General features: G+C 42.3%; 1 protein-coding gene across 7 annotated transcripts in view; it reads left to right on the plus strand.

The window, feature by feature from the left end:
- The window catches only part of ADGRA3 (adhesion G protein-coupled receptor A3), a 131966-nt gene that overhangs the window by 30423 nt on the left and 82833 nt on the right, over window positions 1-18710 (plus strand). The window contains exons 1-2 of one of the 7 annotated variants that reach the window (XM_043544576.1): window positions 6293-6303; window positions 9859-9861. The exons of 5 other annotated variants lie outside the window; for them this stretch is intronic. Coding sequence is in view for 1 of the 2 variants with exons in the window: in XM_037897985.2 (XP_037753913.1) it covers window positions 9568-9644 (77 nt within the window). In the remaining variant the exon portion in view is untranslated. Of the gene's footprint in view, window positions 1-6292; window positions 6304-9549; window positions 9645-9858; window positions 9862-18710 lie in introns of those variants that run through there. One more of the 7 variants, XM_037897985.2, reaches the window with a different exon arrangement.

Genomic DNA, 18710 nt, shown 5'->3' on the forward strand with positions numbered 1-18710 from the left:
TTCACACGCTTTAGTGGGGACGCAGAAGACAGAATGTATAAAATCACTTCCGAAAATTCGAATAGAATAATTTTGAAATAATTTCGTACTGTAGACTTAACCTTAGATTGCAGTGATGTGACACTGAGATTGCCTTACCGTTCCTCTTGCTGGCAGTCCTCATCTGAAAGGGCAAAAAGGCAAGTATGGCTAAGGGCAGTCTAAGAATAATGTGTGCATGTACTTTTTTGGGCACTTCAGAACATAAAATGGGAGGAGAAATCAAGTTCTTTTTGAAGGGGAGTGTACACTTCTCTTCAGCTTGAAATTTCCCTCTCCCCTATAGGTTTAGTAGCAGCATGTACTTTGTGAGGGTTCATTGCCTTACAAATTCAACTTCATGGAAAGAAAATCAGGATGTAGCACCCAAAGTGGTTGTGCCTCTTTTTCTTCCTCCTCCCGCTCTCCTTTGGGTCCCCTCTTCTCTGATTCCCATTGCCTTTCTTCCTTCTAGATCAGTGGTGGGCAACCTGCAGCCCACCAGGGTAATCCACTGGCAGGCCACGAGACAGTTTGTTTAGATTGACCGTACTCAGGCACGGCTGCCTGCAGCTCCCGGTGGCCACGGTTTGCCGTTCCCAGCCAACAGGAGCTGTGGGAAGCGGCGCGGGCCACATGGACGTGCTGGCCACCACTTCCCGCAGCTCCCATTGACTGGGAACGGCGAACTGCGGTCGCTGGGAACTGTGGCCAGCCCTTCCTGTGGATGGTCAATGTAAACGAACTGTCTCGTGGCCCGCCAGTGGATTACCCTGACGGGCCACAGATTGCCCACCACTGATCTAGATGTTGCTGTGTCACCTACAGGTTAAGAGGAAGCACTTCAGCTCCTGTTTCAGGACAATGTTTCCTTTTTCTTTTATGGATGATGCTGATGTTGATGAATTCAACACAGAAAGTGTAGTTGGTGGATGTTCCGGGTTGGCTGAATATTTTTTGATGAAGAGCAATGGAAGAAATGTTGGAAGTGTATGGATCTCTAAGCTGTGCTGACTGATTAGGAAAGTAGCCGGTCCCACCTCCTTATCCTAGCATCAAAGTTATTTTAGTTTCAAGTCAACTTTAAAATATCCAGTTCATCCTCCAAACTTTAAAAATACAGACAATGAAAATATTAGTGAGTGAGCAGATGGAAGATTAAACTTGTGGTATCACTCACAGCAAGCACATGAGTTTAACATTCTTTATAGCTTGCTAGTTGATGAGATATGAGTAAGCATGCCCAGAAACCAAGAATTGTGGGAAGTGTAGTTTATCAAAAATAGTCTATGGAGTTGCCTAGAGCCTTGTGTAAGCTAGAGAAATCTTTCAAAAGAAAAAAAAATTCCAGCCATGCTAACTCTGGTTCAGGTCCAATGGCAAGAGCAATATTAGGAGCTCTGATGTAGACAGGCCAATGGCTGCTGATAGTGTTGTAAGCATCATATCCTATAACTCTGCTCACTGTTTGATTAACAGGTCATCAGCTGCCAATGTTTTAAACACTATCTACATTAGGACTCCCTACGTTTGTAATACCACAGGACCGTGGACACTTTTGCAAAATTTCCCTAGATTAAATTTTAGAAATGTACCAGAGAAGCCGTTCTATTAACTGGGCAGTAAGTGGTAGCTTATCAATACCAAAAAAAAAAAAAAAAGGAATGTAGTTGAAAATGTATTGGCAGCTGATGCATATAACTTCGCTGTAGACAAGAATGTCCAAATAGAGACTCGTAGTGTTGCCTTTGGGGAGGAGAGAGCAGAGAACAAAAGAATATCTGGAAAAGTGAAGGTTTACTTCAAAGGACAAAGCATCTGTAACTGCCTAACTGTAATGAAACAGAACAAGTACTTGAGTACTTGGCTAAAAGATCCGGAAGCAAGGTGAAAGCTTGGTTCCACTGAAGTCAGTGGCAGAACTCCCATTGATTTCAATGGGGCTGGGATTTCTCCCCAGATATTTTGTCTGCCAGAACACTAGTGCCGATGCCTGTTAGCTTAAATGAAGAGTGTTGTATTAAAATGAATTAAAAAAATACTTGTATACAAAATAGAAATAGGCAGTGGTTATAAAAAATGCAGAAGCAGGAAAAGAGTTAAACTAGAAATAGGCAGTAAGTTATTAAATATTTTTAAAAGATTTGAAATAACCAAGTATGAATTTGGTAGATTATGTGTAGTCATATTACTGTTAGCTCATACTCCTTCTCACGTCCCTCCTATTATTTGTTACGCTCACTTGTTAAATATTTTCTTAGTCTCTGCCTTCAAGAGCCTGCAGGCAAGTTGGTCTTCCCCATGGAATTTGTACAATACTTGGTAGTACAGCTCTGGGTCCTGATTGCAGCCTTTGAGTGCTACCCTAACATACATTATAATAATGATGAAGTGATGAGTACAGAAACAGAATTGCTATGTTATGGCAACTTGTCAGTTTGTAGAAAGGGGAAAAAAGATCACACTTCTTCTGTATGTAGGTTTTCATACGACACTCATCACCGTAGTATCTGAGTACCTTCCACTCATTGATTAAGTGTCATAATTAACATATATCATATGTGGCTTGTTCTTTCTCTTATCCTCTTCCTGGGGCTGGTAATTGTGTGTGTAGTGGAGTTTTTTTGGTGATTGATTTTTGTTTTGTTAGCAACATTCCCAAAAGATGAAATGTGTTTGTTAAATAATCATTTATTCACGTATTAGTTTATCAAGACTTAATCTTTCCTTTACAATAAAGCTCATTAATATATTATACACTTTTCATTAACCCCCAGCTATATGAATCCAGAGTAACCTCTGGAAATATTTCTGTCTAAAAATGCTTATTTTTTGGATCATCGCACCAGAAACCTGTTGTATATTCCTGCAATCTGTGATATGAACTCAATACAGAAGTTACAGCCATATAAATGAAATGAAAACAATTTTGTTTAGCAAGTTTAAATTTGTAATTTGCACCTTTGTACTTAAAGCTGCTCTCTGACTCTCTGGGGATGGTGATAGGAGCTGGCATTATAACAGTACCTTACCCCTGCCTAACCAAACCTGACATTTTCTCTCTGTTTTTCTGTTCATCATTGTTGATCTGGGGAGTACTTGCTCATGGTTGACGGACGCTGAGAAAAGGGTGAAGTACTACGATCTTCCTGAAAGGGAGCAGGGATGAAACAGGGCAGAGAAAGTTTGTGTGGGAAGTTACACCTTAACTCTGAATTTCTTGTTTTTAGAGGTTTAAGTTTAGTCATCTTCCATGTTCTGGAATGGTGTAAAACGTTACCATGCAACCTTAACTCTGCATTAACAAAGTTTTTTTTTGGCAGTAAAATATTTATGTGAAACAGAATATTTCTGTTTCTGTGGACCGTTCTAGCTGTGACCATACATCATTCTGTGATTGTAGTTTATTCCACTATTAAAGTTTAGGGCAAGGCAGTTATTTATCTGGCTCATATTCATATATTGTACAGCACTGTATGTTCATGCATTCTGATAGAAATAATGTGTTTGAGGAGAAGCTGCTGTGGATGTTTTCCCTTCTATTGGCTACACACGCACTTTATTAGAGTAAAAGTAATACTGACATAAAATAATTGGATGCATTTTTGTAAAGTTCTGTATTTTCATGATTTGATCTTCAATTTCCTTGTGAATTTTTCTTCCACATTTCAGATTAGAGACCCCGTCCTCCTTTAGCCATAGATCTGGAAAACTGTAATGGTAGCATTTCACCATTATCTTTTCTATTGACTCCTAAGACATTAGCTCTTTTTCACCTTCTGGGTAAGAAAGGGTATGTGCTATTTCGCTATATTGCTGTGCTCACTAGTACCACGATAGTAAAGGATGGGTCAGCCGTTCTACTATAAACTGCGCAAACTACATTTTGGAGGCTTGTAATTTGGCTATAACGATTTTATCTTGGTTGAAATGTGGACTACAGGTTCCCAGTTTGGGGGTGAATTACTCTTACAAAACTTGGGGGGAGGGAAATCAGCCAAGCTGTATTGCATTTTTATATTAATTTATCAGTTTGTTCCAGAATCATCTCTTGATACTTCAGTCTATGACAGTGCCTCATCTTTATTACAAAAAAACCCAGCAGATTATTTGATTCATTGGATAGGTGTGGGAGACACGGGGGGCCTGTCAGTGGGTAGGGGTGTGGATAGGGGTCGGGGTAGTCAGCGGACAGGGAGTGGGAGGAGTTAGATGGGGGTGGGGTCCCGGGGGGCGGTTAGCGGCGGGGGGTGCTGGGAGGGGGCGGTCAGGGGACAAGGAGCAAGTTGGGGATTCTGAGGGGGGCAGGGGTGTCACAAATATAAAGGGAAGGGTAAACACCTTTAAAATCCCTCCTGGCCAGAGGAAAAACCCTTTCACCTGTAAAGGGTTAAGAAGCTAGGATAACCTCGCTGGCACCTGACCAAAATGACCAATGAGGAGACAAGAAACTTTCAAAGCTGGAGGGGGGGGAAACAAAGGCTCTCTCTGTCTGTGTGATGCTTTTCCCAGGAACAGAAAAGGAATGGAATCTTAGAACTTAGTAAGTAATCTAGCTAGATATGTGTTAGATTCTGTTTTGTTTAAATGGTTGATAAAATAAGCTGTGCTGAATGGAATGTATATTCTTGTTTTTGTGTCTTTTTGTAACTTAAGGTTTTGCCTAGAGGGATTCTCTATGTTTTGAATCTGATTACCCTGTAAGGTATTTACCATCCTGATTTTACAGAGGTGATTCTTTTTACTTTTACTTCTATTAAAATTCTTCTTTTAAGAACCTGATTGTTTTTTCATTGTTCTTAAGATCCAAGGGTTTGGGTCTGTGTTCACCTATGCAAATTGGTGAGGATTTTTATCAAACCTTCCCCAGGAAAGGGGGTGTAGGGTTTGGGAGGATTTTATGGGGAAAGACGTTTCCAAGCAGGCTCTTTCCCTGATATATATATTTGTTAGATGCTTGGTGGTGGCAGCGATAAAGTCCAAGGGCAAAAGGTAAAATAGTTTGTACCTTGGGGAAGTTTTAACCTAAACTTAGGGGGTTTTCATGCAGGTCCCCACATCTGTACCATAGAGTTCAGAGTGCGGAAGGAACCTTGACAGGGAGCCAGGCTGTTTGGGGGGCACAGCATTCCCTATCCAGCCCTCCATACAGTTTCTCACCCCGATGTGGCCCTTGGGCCAAAAACTTTGCCCACCCCTGCTGTAGCCCATGGGGCTTAAAGGCACACATCTCCTTCTCCATTTAAGGATAAATAAAGACCAGGGTGGATTTGATTTAAATTGTGATTTAAATCACTAGACAGGAAGACTGGATTTAATCGTGAATTTCTACATAAAAGTGCATTCTTGTTGGTTGTTATAACCTTAATATGTATTCTTCACAACTCAGAGATAGATCTAGGTTTCATTTTTAGAAGGTACACGTACATTTTTAAAGTGATTTATTTTTAAAACTTTTCAGATTAGTTTTACAGCTATATCAGAAAATGAATGATTGTTTGGTTGTTTCATTTACCAAAGTTAACTGAAGCAGATATTTATGAAGTCATGGGGAGGTGAACTTTCTCCAATTCAACAAGTTAATCATTAATATATGGAGGATTTTCTTGCCATGCTGTATTAGGAGGAGAACATCACCAGAGAGACATTTAAAACAACGTTATGTATTCTGGATTTTTTTTCTTCAACAGCAAATATGTAATATTTTAACAAAACAAGCATTAGAATTTTTGAATTTAGTGAAACATTCACATTTTTTAAAATCATTTGTTTTTGTTAAAATTGTTTTTAACTAAAATAGTTAAATGAAATATTTAAAAGAAAAAAACAAAAATTAAATTGACTATGGCAGGCAGGTCAACATGAGAAACTTAAAATATTGGCCTCTGCAGCTAACTCAGTCGTCTTCACCTTCACTTTCCTGTTCGTTCATAATCTGGAAAAGAAAAGCAAGCTTTCCTGCATTTTTCAGGTCCCAAATGATTTCTCAATTTGGAATGAATTTATCCAAAGGAAGAAAATATTCTTTCTACACCGACGGAAGCAGTTACTGCTGTTAAAAGTGAGATTATCACTTCAACAATCTCTGAATCCAAGTGCTTAAGTTTCAGAGTAGCGGCTGTGTTAGTCTGTATTCACAAAAAGAAAAGGAGTACTTGTGACACCTTAGAGACTAACAATTAAGCACTTAATGCTCAAATAAATTTAAGTGCTTAAGTGACTTCCACAAGTTCACTGGCGTGACTTTCTTTAAATTATCATCAGTAAACATATATTTCTTGAATGGTTCACCCTTAGCTCTGAAGTTTATTATAGTTGACATTATGGAGGCATGATTGCTGAATGTCCATGTCATAGCCAACTCCTCTTCTTCAGCAGTTAAGGTTTGGCCCTGGTACCGAGTATTGAGAATATTTGCAAGAAAATGAGCTTAGTGCTTGTCCCATTTGTTTTTTTAATGCTTGTAATTTAACTCTGTCACTGCATATTTCTCTTTTTAGGAGCTCACTGAGTTCCTTCCAAATTTCAAGAGCATCTGCAATAAAACAGCTATTTCCCTGCATTTTGTTCAAGGCTACAGATATAGGCTTCAGGCTAATCAGCATGTGTTCAACATTTCTCTTAAGCCCAATGTTGAGAACTTTGGCTGTGACAGTGCCATCTATTTTTTCACAATTTTGTTCACAAACTGTCATCAGATTAGGCCAGTCCTTGATATAGTGCTCAAAACAGTCCACTACTGAGATCCATCGCACTCATGTGGGAGAGTTAGCTTGGTTCCTCCCACTTTTTTCAGAACAGCTGCTGCAAACTTGTCGTTACGGAACTGTTTTGCAATTCCAATATTAGCCTTTATTTCTGGAACACTGAAGTCTTTGGCTAGGAGGTGCATCAAATGAGCACTGCAACCGTATGTTGTTACCTTGGGACTCTCTTCACTCTCTTCTAAATTTCTTCTCATTTTAGATAAATTTGCAGCATTGTCTGTGACCAAGCTGTGTACTAAACATTTGAATTTTTTTTCACAGCTTATTATAGCTTTTATGTTACTTCTTGTAAGTATTCTGTCATGTGTGCATTTCCTGGTGTATCAATTGTTTCTGTAAGGTTTATACCTGTGCTAGGGAGGCACATAATGTATGTACTCTACACAACGTCGTAAGGAGTGTGCGATGTAGACATACCCTCAGATTATTTGACTCCTGAGTTTGACCTTTTTCAGGGAGAATGCAGTACATCAGTGGGTTAATAGTTAATACACCAGAACCCTGTTTATTTGATCTAACTGGGACTGGGACCAGATCAGATAATCAAAAATCTGGATAAACTGGAGAATGGGAAAGTACAATGCTGCAGCACCATCTTGTGGCCACCAAAGAGATCTCCCACTTCTGGACCTGTGTGCGGTGGTTGTCTGGTTATCTGGCTTTCCGTGTTAATGCAGAGTCAAATAAACGGGGTTCTACTGTATTTGTCTGTTGTTGATATGGTGACTCCTAAATAACCTCTCTGTTTCCAATATACTTATAGGTCACTTTAATATGTAGATGGCCTGCAATAGATGAACCATAAATAGAGACTAGCCTGGAGTGTGCTGGCAGACAACATGCTCTGAACTGGAATAGTTTTGACCATAAAATAACTTCTTGAAATCATATACTGTGACTGAAAGAGGCAAAGAGGCTTCTCTTCCTTTATCATGGTTTCTCTGAAGTGCATATCCACAGAAGTGTTCTATGTGATTCAGTCTGAACCTACCTTTAGTTATTCTTGTTGTTTCTTGGATTAGATTTTTCAAGATACTTTGATTGCAATCTCACCCATGGAATAACTTGATTCACTAATGAATTTTGTCAGATGAAGTATAGGGGTAAGGAGTAGGAGACCGGAAAGCAAGTGACCTAAGTCACACTTGATTGCTTCAGGTACAAGGAGTTCAAGAAAGACTATACAGTGGTATTGTGAAAGGCCAAGAGAGCCATTTTGACTTTAGCATTGCTAAATCTCTCTCTGCAGAGGTGTCCAGGGTTGCGAGCTGACTAATCGTACCTGGCTGTTTGCCCAGGTGCTGTCTGCTTCAAAGACTTCTCCTCCTGTTCTGCTCTTTTCTGCTGACAAGGTCACTAGAGTCAGTGATGGCTTCAGTCATTGTTTTTAAATAGCTAAATGACTTTGTTTTGCAAAATTCTAAATTTTTTTTGTCCATTAATTGTAGTGTATGCTAGAAATACTGAGGTTACTGTATCTGTATCTTAGGGAAAACTGAAGGCTGACCACTGTAAAGTCATTTCTTTTTATTTGACCCCCAGCTTTAGCCTCTCACGAGACAACCACTCTATTTCCTTCAAGCATGCAATAGTCTGTATTCAAGGAACTGCTGTTAGATGCTGCCAGTCTTGCTAAGTAAAGTCCTCCCTCAAATTTTCCATTCCTGGACAAGGTTTCTTTGACCATGTTTACACTACCACTCATGTCAGCAAAACTTACATTGCTTGGAGGAGTGAAAAAATCACGTCCCTGAGTGACATGACTTTTGCCCACATAACTGGCAGTGTGCACAGTGCTATGTCAACGGAAGAGTTCTCTCCCATCGGCATAGAGTGGCTACATAAAAGGTCTGACAGCAGCGCAGCTGCATCAATACAGCTGTGCCGCTGCAAGCTCTCTAGTGTATACATAGCTTTAAGGTGGTGGTGGACCAACTTCCACAGCACTTGATTTCCACCAGGTTCCCTGACTAATACCAGCACTTCACATCACTATGATTCAGTTTCTAGTGTGATTGTCATTTCCTATCTCAAGTCCATTCACAACAGACATAATTCCAATGGATGTCTATCAGTTCTTTGTAGGTTACATTTTAAATGCTTTTTCCTTTATAACATTGTTTCTTCTTTGAGTATTGACCCTATGGATGCTATATTGTAGGTGTGTCTGCGCCCCTGCGCTGCAGATGTGAGAACTCTGTTAGCAGTCCATCCCACCCTTGCCTGCGCTTCTCCTCACCTGCCAGTAGGAGCAGCCAGCGTGTGCAGGCAATCCTCCTCAGTTCCTTCTCAACCGCCCAGGGCTAGAGACTGAGCTAAAGATTTCCGTTCACAGATCATTAACTCCCTTTAGATTTGCTAATTTTAGCTTCCACTTAAGCCTTTTTCTTTTGTTACTTTGTTTACATTTTATTTGGCAGTGCCTTAAAAAAGAAAAGCAACTAAACCGAAAAAGAAAGTATTTTCCTCCCGCCAACCTTGGAAGGTGGGGGGACGACAACCCCTTTGCTCAAGGGCATGCCTGGCTCCCCAGTGTTCAAAAAGTGCCTCAATTGCAAGGAATCTAACCCAGCAACTGACAGATACTCGCAGTGCGTTCGGTGCTGGGGGAAAAGCACATTCTACAAAATGTGGCTTATGCCAACAATTGAAGCCCAGGTCCAGGAAAGACAGAGAGTTAAGGGTCAAACTCCTGCCCATGGAGTCGGCCCTTCAACCCCCAGAATCAGGGTGGGAACTCTCACTGCAACTTTTTACGTCTTAGGGAGGTGAGCCCAGAGAGATGAGCCACTCCCACAAGACCGCTAAGAGAAGGACTGTGAGCCAAAAACAATCTCCCTGTTGTGACAGGGAGACCAGGTAAGTTGATGGACCAAAGCTGAGGTACTGGCAATATTGCTTTATCATATGAACTGTTTTTAATAGATTGCTACAGGAGTGTTTGGATTTATTTCAAAATGTACTTAGATTAGTAAACAGTTTATATAAAGATAACTTCATCATGCTGGCTGAACTTTGTTCAAGAGAAATATTTATGAAGTGGTGATAAGTTGCCTTGTTTGTTGTTGCTAAGATTGTAAATGCATGTATCAACAGAATGGCTAATGGGGAAAAAAGCAACACCTTCCGACAAGACTCTTTATCCTGAGAATGGTTCTAATGTGGTTTCTCCATTTGCTCGCCACTGTTATATCTTTATTTAGAACCTGCTCTTGAACCTGGAGGCAGTGACAGTTTCACCAACTGTGGATACATTCAGTATCTTTCAAGAATGCTGAAGAGCTGCCAAAGATAACTTCTGTATTTCTCACTTTTCAAGAGCACAAAATTAACTTAGTACTGACAGCTAATTTATGAGTAATTTTTTTTAGTGAGACATAATTAACTGCTATGTTGATGCAGAAGAGGTTTTAAATTGTTTATTTTAAGACACTCATGTAGTTTAAATCCAAAGTTAAGGTTTTGCTTTTTTTAAGTATATACCTAATCAACGGAATTCTAGTCAATATGCATGAATTTAAAAATCTGAAGGTGTTCTGATTTTTCAGGGGGATTTAAGCATTCCTCTGCAGTGTTTGCAGCCTAAACATTTTAGCATTGTAATTGCATCAGAATCACAAAGTAAAGCTGAGTATAAACTAAAGTTAGACTAGTCTGTTGCCTAAACTGTGTGTAATGCAAAACCAAGTAGCATAAATATGAAAAATAAGTGAAGTAGTTTTTTAAATTATTTAAGCTCTAGTAATTGTAGGTATTTTTAGTCTCTAAGTCAATCACATTTAAGCAAATATTTAAAGTTAAGCTTGTTCTTAAGTGGATACTTGAGGAAATGCTTAAATGCTTTCCCGAGTCTAGGCGTGAATGTTTTGTCTAGCTTCTGTGAAGGGTCTGGCAAGTGTTATGTTTATTTTTAAGAGCTTTTGGCACTTTCTTTGAGAAGATAGTTTTAAGTTTGGCACATTATTTATGGTTATTTATAAGTAAAACCAGCTCATTTTCTCTTCCAACCCCAAGTCCCATATCCACTGGCTTCCAGAATTTTTAAACTTAAAGTTCTTGTTCCTTGCCACCATCATGTATGGATAAGTTTTAAGTGATAAAACTCTAAACATCTACCTCTCTCTTTTCATATGGTTCTGTAGCAGTTGAGATCTGGTGAGGTTCTTGAACTAGCAGTTATTTTTCAAGTAATATCCCTATGGGCACTCCACTTCAGGTGTGCTTGCGTCCCTGCATTTAGGATTGGAGATCTTTAGTAGTAGTGCCTATTGGGCTGCATATGCACTCCTCCCCATTTTGCGCTGTGAGTGGCAGCTATATAGCGCTGTGAAGTCCAACTGCCCTCTGTTCCTTCTCAACAGCCCTTAGTCCAGGACAGAATTTATAGCACAGCCCTTTATAGAAAAGTCTTTAATGCCTTTAGTAGTGTTAGTGTTTCTGTTACCTTAGAGACTAACCAATTTATTTGAGCATAAGCTTTCGTGAGCTACAGCTCACTTCATCGGATGCATACCGTGGAAAGTGTAGAAGATCTTTTTATACACACAAAGCATGAAAAAATGGGTGTTTACCACTACAAAAGGTTTTCTCACCCCCCACCCCACTCTCCTGCTGGTAATAGTGTATCTAAAGTGATCATACTCATTGTAAGGAGAGTGATCACTTTAGATAAGCTATTACCAGCAGGAGAGTGGGATGGGGGGAGAGAAAACCTTTTGTAGTGGTAAACACCCATTTTTTCATGCTTTGTGTGTATAAAAAGATCTTCTACACTTTCCACGGTATGCATCCGATGAAGTGAGCTGTAGCTCACGAAAGCTTATGCTCCAAATAAATTGGTTAGTCTCTAAGGTGCCACAAGTACTCCTTTTCTTTTTGCGAATACAGACTAACACGGCTGTTACTCTGAAACCTGTCAGTGTTTCTGTTGAGAATGTATAGATAATAGTCACTTTTATTTCTTTATTTTCTTCCCTTCCCTCCTGAGGTAAAAAAAATATTTTTTTTCTCTCCTCCCTGTTACTCCTTAAGTTAGAATAGTATTTTTTTCTACATTCTTCCCGTGCAGGGAGAACTTACCTATAGAGGTTATGCCTGGATCCCCCGGGTTTAAGAGGTGCCTCTTCATAAGTGATGGGCACTCATGGCACATTCTTTGCATGGGGGAGGGGCACATATCACAGAAATGCACCGATTGCCCAACTTTAAAGTGTGGACCCCAAAGAACCATGACCTGAAGTTAAAACTTTTAATGATGGAGAATGCCTGTCCTGGGCAGTGGTCACTTTTGTCACCATTTGCCACCCTGCACTCACACACTGAAAAGAGAAAAGCTGGACTCTCATAAAGATGGCAAGAAACGGACCCTGAGCTGGCCTATCAAGGAGCCATCCCGGAGAAAAGAGTCCCCCACAAAGTTGGTAGCCTCGACATCTTCCGCAACTAGACTTAGTTCCATAGCTTATCCAGGGACCTCCAGTACTGGCACTACTAATAATTCCAAGGACCCTAAGTAAGCAGGAGCACGTAAGACGGTAGCGTCACACAGTACTGGCAAAGAGGCCCAAAGCCTCCAACTAACCATACGGCACCAAGTGCTTCAGCACTGATGAAGCCTTCGGCACCGTCTACTGCCATTCAGGAGAATGCAGACTGAGCTTGGCACCGTCAGACTGACAACATCTGCACCCGTGCTAGACCTTTCGCGGAACTGATGCACCAATTTCTAAACCTTTCACGGAACTGATGCAAGTACAGCCCACAGTACTGATGATGTTGATGCTGGTACCACAGGAGTTCAGAAAGACATGCTTGTCTCTGAAGCCCTGGAGTCGCCTCCCCTCTGTACCGACCTCCCAGTGGGTATACACCTCCCCCTAGAGATGCAACTGATATCCCACCACTCCCCATCACCATCTAGAACTGCCCCCCTTTTCTAGAAAGGCGGATGAAGAGCCTTATGCAGTTACACTGTGCACCACTCTCTAATATCTGGGGGCTACACAACGCGAATACACACATCCTCGGTACCAGGAGACCAGAACTGACCCAGGACCTTGATACAAGCATCCGTGGATGCCACCTCATATGTCTTGCCCCCACACTAGCGCTATTGGGATCCTTGAGCTGTGTGCAGGCAATAGTTTCCCAAACTGCCCATTAATCAGAGGAACCAACACAGACACTGCGATCTTCTCTGTATTCAGGCCTCCCAAAACTCAGGTAGAATCTTTCGAGGAGCATGAGGAGGGACTGGAGAAGCAGGTCACACCACCAGCCAAGATCTCCTCGTCCTTACCAGATGAGGCGATCATGCCACAACTCCCCACATCTGCTGATGGCTTTAAACAGTTTTGAGACACATTTTGAAGGATAGCAGTCTTTCTTCAGATCCTGCTGAGGGAAGTGTGGGAACCACAACACAATCTGCTGGACATAGTGCAGACCTCCATATCCTCTAAAATCGCACTCCCGGTCAATGAGGCCTTATTAGTAAGGCTAAGATTTAGTAATGGGTTATTTTTAGTAAAAGTCACGGACAGGTCATAGGCAAAAACCAAAAATTAACGGCCCATGGCCTGTCCATGACTTTTACTATAAATACTAGTGACTAAATCTCTGCTCCTGGGGCCCCTCTGCTCTGGAGGCCCCCGGGAACTGTGCTCATGACAGCCTCCAGGGCTGGTGCTCCAGCAATCCCTGCGACCGCCCCAGTGACCTATGCTTGGGCGCTTCTCAGGGTTGCTGCTCCAACCTCCCCTGGAACTGCTGCTGCTCGGGTGGTCCCATGACCACCCCCGGGACCACTGTTGTTTGGGCCGCCCCAAGGGCCAGCTGCACCGGCCACTGCTTGGAGCTCTCCAGGGCCAGCTGTACCGGCTACTGCTTGGGTGCTCCCTGTGGGGCCAGCTGCCTGGGCTGCCCAATCAGTGATTGGTGCGGCTGTCACTGGGGCCACTATAGCAGCGGCTGGTGCTGTACCAGCCACTGCTTGGGCGCTCCTTGTGGGGCCAGGTGCCTGGGCCGCCCGAGCAGTGATTGGTGTGGCTGGCACCTGGGGTCGCTGCAGCTGCGGAAGTCACGAAGATTGTGGAAAGTCACAGAATCTGTAACTTCTGTGACAGAATTGCAGCCTTACTTATTGGGCCCAGCCAAGGTAGTCTGGCAGACCCCAGCCTCGATACCTTCTATATGTAAGTGAGCTGACAAGAAATACTATGTCACTACAAAAGATATGGACTTTTTATTCTCACACCTGACTCCGAATTCCCTCGTGGTTATGCAGTATATGAGAAGGGAAGACAGCATCGCTCCAGGACAGTATAAGTATTGGAAGAGGCTAGATCTCTTTGGACATAAGGTGTACTTGTCAGCTAACCTCCATTATAGAATTGCCAACTACGAGACACTTTTGTCAAGGTACAACGGCATAAACTGTTCCAAACTAAATGGATTTATTGAACACATCCTGGAAGACTAAAGAACAACAATTCCAGGCACTTGTAGCTGAAGGCCAATTATTGGCACAAACAGCGTTGCAAGCCTCCATAGATGCTGCTGACATAGCAGCCTGGTCCATAGCAACATTGATAGTCATAGAATCATAGGACTGGAAGGGACCTCAAGAGGTCATCTAGTCCAGTCCCAAGCACTCATGGCAGGACTAAGTATTATCTAGACCATTCCTGGCAGGTATTTGTCTAACCTGCTCTTAAAAATCTCCAATGATGGAGATTCCTCAACCTCCCTCAACTACCCTGACAGGAATTTTTTCCTAATGTCCAACCTAAACCTCCCTTGCTGCAATTTAAGACCATTGTTTCTTGTCCTATCCTCAGAGGTTAAGAACAGCAATTTTTCTCTCTCCTCCTTGTAACAACCTTTCGTGTACTTGAAAACTGTTATAATGTCCCCTCTCAGTCTTCTCTTTTCCAGACTAAACAATTTTTTCAGTCTTCCCTCATAGGTCATATTTTCTAGATCTTTAATAATTTTTGTTGCTCTTCTCTGGACTTTCTCCAATTTGTCCACATCGTTCCTGAAATGTGGCGCCCAGAACTCCAGTTGAGACCTAATAGTGCAGAGTAGAGCGGAAGAATTACTTCTCCTGTCTTGCTTACAACGCTCCTGCTAATACATCCCAGGATGATGTTTGCTTTTTTTGCAACAGTGTTACACTGTTGACTCATATTTAGCTTATGGTCCACTATCATCCCCAGATCCTTTTCCACAGTACTCCTTCCTAGGCAGTCATTTCCCATTTTGTATGTGTGCAACTGATTGTTCCTTCCTAAATGGAGTACTTTGCACTTGTCCTTATTGAATTTCATCCTGTTTACTTCAGACCATTTCTCCAGCTTATCCAGATCATTTTTAATTTTAATCCTAGCCTCCAAAGCACTTGCAACCCCTCCCAGTTTGGTATCGCCCGCAAACTTTATAAGTATTCTCTCTATATGCCATTATCTAAATCATTGATGAAGATATTGAACCTAACCGGATCCAGAACTAATCCCTGCAAGACTCCACTCTTCATGCCCTGCCAGCATGACTGTGAACCACTGATAACTACTCTCTGGGAACCGTTTTTCAACCAGTTTTGCACCCACCTTATAGTAGCTCCATCTAGGTTGCATTTCCCTAGTTTGTTTATGAGAAGGTCATGTGAGACAGTATCAAAAGCTTTACCAAAGTGCAGATATACTACGTCAACCGCTTCCCCCCATCCACAAAGCTTTTTACCCTGTCAAAGAAAGCTATCAGGTTGGTTTGATACGATTTGTTCTTGAGACTGGCTTCCTGGCTACACCTCTTGGGATTTCTGAAAGAAGTCCAGCCCACCTGGAAGAGCTTCCATTTGAAGGCTCCAAACTGTTTCCTGAGCAAACTGATGAACCCCTCCATTCATTAAAGGATTCAGGAGGGACATTACATCAGTCAGCTTCTATACACCAACACTGAAGAGAAGATGGGGTAGGTACCAACCTACCCTGAGATCTTGACCTCCATCTTTCCTTCCATAATGACACCACAAAACGCAATGCAATGCGGACAACAGAGGCCTCCTCCCATGCGTAGACAGACCTCAACACAGTTGTCTGTGCCCCGCCCACCTACCTCAAAACATGTTTTGAGAATGTGGTTGAAGCCTCGAGATGCCTCCCCTGGACCATGTGGTGCAACCATCAAAAATACTTCTTCAGTTTGGCAACCATTTGATCCCGTTCCACCCAATGTGATGGAAGATCACCTCCAACAAGTGGGTACTGGGAATCACCAGCAATGAGGTACTTGATTCCATTTCTCTCCCTCCCAGCTGCCCACCCCCTCTCCCGTCCCTCTTCAAGGATCCTTCTCATGAGCACCTTCTGCGAGGTGAAATAAATCACCTCCTACAATTGGGTGCCGTAGAACCAGTCCCATTCCAACACAGAGGGAAAGGATTTTATTCCAACTGCTTCATAATCCATGAGAAAAACAGTGGTTAGAGGCTGATCCTAGATTTGAGAAACCTCAACAAGTTTGTGAAACTACAACGGTTCAAGATGGTCATGTTATCAACAATAATCCCAGCACTGGAATAGCGGGGGCTGGTTCTCTGCCCTCGATCTCCAAGATGCATATTTCCACATTACCATACACTCTTCTCATGGGAGATGCCTCAGATTTGTCTTGGGGTTGGAGCATTATCTTTACAGGGTATTACCCTTTCCAGAGCACCCAAAGCTAGACGATAGTCTGATCAAAGCTCCTTCTCGAGCCGATGCACTTATAGCCATATGAAAGATGAAGGACCTCTTTTCAAAACTAGGCCTCAAAATAAACACGCTAAAATCAACATAGACAATGGTACAACAACTGGAATTTATTGGAGCATTAGAGACCAAAGGCTTCCTACCAACCCACAGATTTGCCACGATAGTCTAATTACCCGCGTTCGAATCAGTCCACAGGTCTTGGTCAGAATTTATTTACAGTTGGTCCGTCATATGGCGGCCTGCATTCATGGTAAAACATGCCAGATTACATATATGCTGCCTCCGGGACTGGCTCCAAACAGTTTGTGCCACACAGACACAGCCTCAACAAATCTCTGTCGATACCACTGAAAGTCAGGGACTTGTTAGACTGATGGACAAAACCCCACGATGTCTGTATTGTTCCTCCAGCTATCACCATCTCTGATACAGATAGCTGACATCTCCCTACTCAGCTGGGGAGCACACTTACAGAACCACACGGTACAGGGCAAGCAGTCCCCATCAGAGTCAACATGCAGTTCACAAAGCATGCCTACGCTTCTACCAATACTCAAGAACAAAAACATAAGGATATCAACAGACGAGGGAGAGAAGTGTCAATCCCTGTGCACTGAAGTGCTAAAAATTGTGGAACTGGTGCATCCAGCATGGCATCAGTATTTTGGCTACATGCATACCGGGTCACCAAAACACCCCAATGGACTCTTTTTAAGCAGGAAATTCTCACAAGATAATGAATGGAAGATAGATACAACAACCCTACTAGCAATCTTCAACTGGTGGGAATTCCTGAACATAGATCTATTCGCCATACCAGAAAACACCAAATGCCCACTATGAGCTTGGGTCACCAATCTCTGGGAGATGCCTTCCTTATCAAATGGAATGCACCTCTCCTCTATGCTTTTCCACCTTTTCCCTTACTATTCAAGGTGCTAGACAAGGTAAGGTAGAAGGAGCCAGAGTAATCCTAATAGCCTCAACATGGCCCCGAAAATGTGGTATCCTTACCTATTGAGCATGGTGGTTTGTCCACTGATAACCCTTCAACTGGCTCCACGCCTCCTCTCTTAGAACGCACACCAAATTCACCCTCCGAATCTGGAGCGTCTCTGTCTGAAGGCATGGTTCTAGGCTCATAAGGTGACCTGTTCTGCAGAGGTAAAGGAGATCCTTTTAAATAGCAGATACTTCACCACGTGCTAGATTTACCATCACAAATGGAAAAGGTTCCAGGCTTGGTGCGACAACAAACATGTCTCAGCGCTGAGCTCTCTTTTACCACTCATACTGGATTACATCCTAGAGCTCAAAAAGTCAAGACAATCCACAAGCTCCATTAGAGTACATCTTGCTGCCATTATGGCATTTAATCATAAGACTGATGATCATTTGGTATTTACCCATTTGATGATACAAAGATTCCTCAAGGGCCTTCAAAACCTATGCCCAGAAGTCTGAGATCCCATCCCACATTGGGATCTCAGCCTAGTCTTATACTGCCTCACCAGCTCCCCATTTGAATCCATGGCGACCTGTTACTACATACACGTATCCATGAAGACACCCTTTCTCATAGCCATCACATATGCTCGATGCTTAGGGGAAATACGGCTCTCATGGCGAACCCCCGTACACAGTTTTCTTCCAGGATAAGGTCACGTTATGATCACACCCGAAGTGGCGACCCAAAGTATCGTCATTGTTTTATCTGAACTAACATAGTCACCGTCAATCCTTCTTCCATAAACCACATGGAAAAAAAGCAAGAAGCCACTTTGCACATCTTAGATGTTAGAAGGGAGCTTGCCTTTTATCTCGACAGAACTAAACTGTTCAGAAAATCACCATGATTATGCCTGTCTTTTACAGAAGGATCAAGAGGATCTGCCATATCTAAGCAAATACTCTCAATATGGATTTCAGAATGCATTCATCTTTGCTATGGGCAACATAACCTACAACCACCGCTAGGAGCTCAAACTCATTCTACTCAATTGCTTTCCACTTAGATAGCCTTCCTGAAAAGTGTGCCAGTTATGGACGTTTGTAAAACAGCTACATGGATGTCAACGGACACATTCATACATCATTAAGCATCACCCAGGACTTGGCATCAGATACTGTACTAGGACAGACTGTCCTATCCTCTTCAACAAATCCA

The sequence above is a fragment of the Chelonia mydas genome, chromosome 4 (genome assembly GCF_015237465.2).
Source record: "Chelonia mydas isolate rCheMyd1 chromosome 4, rCheMyd1.pri.v2, whole genome shotgun sequence".
Taxonomy (NCBI): Eukaryota; Metazoa; Chordata; order Testudines; family Cheloniidae; genus Chelonia; species Chelonia mydas.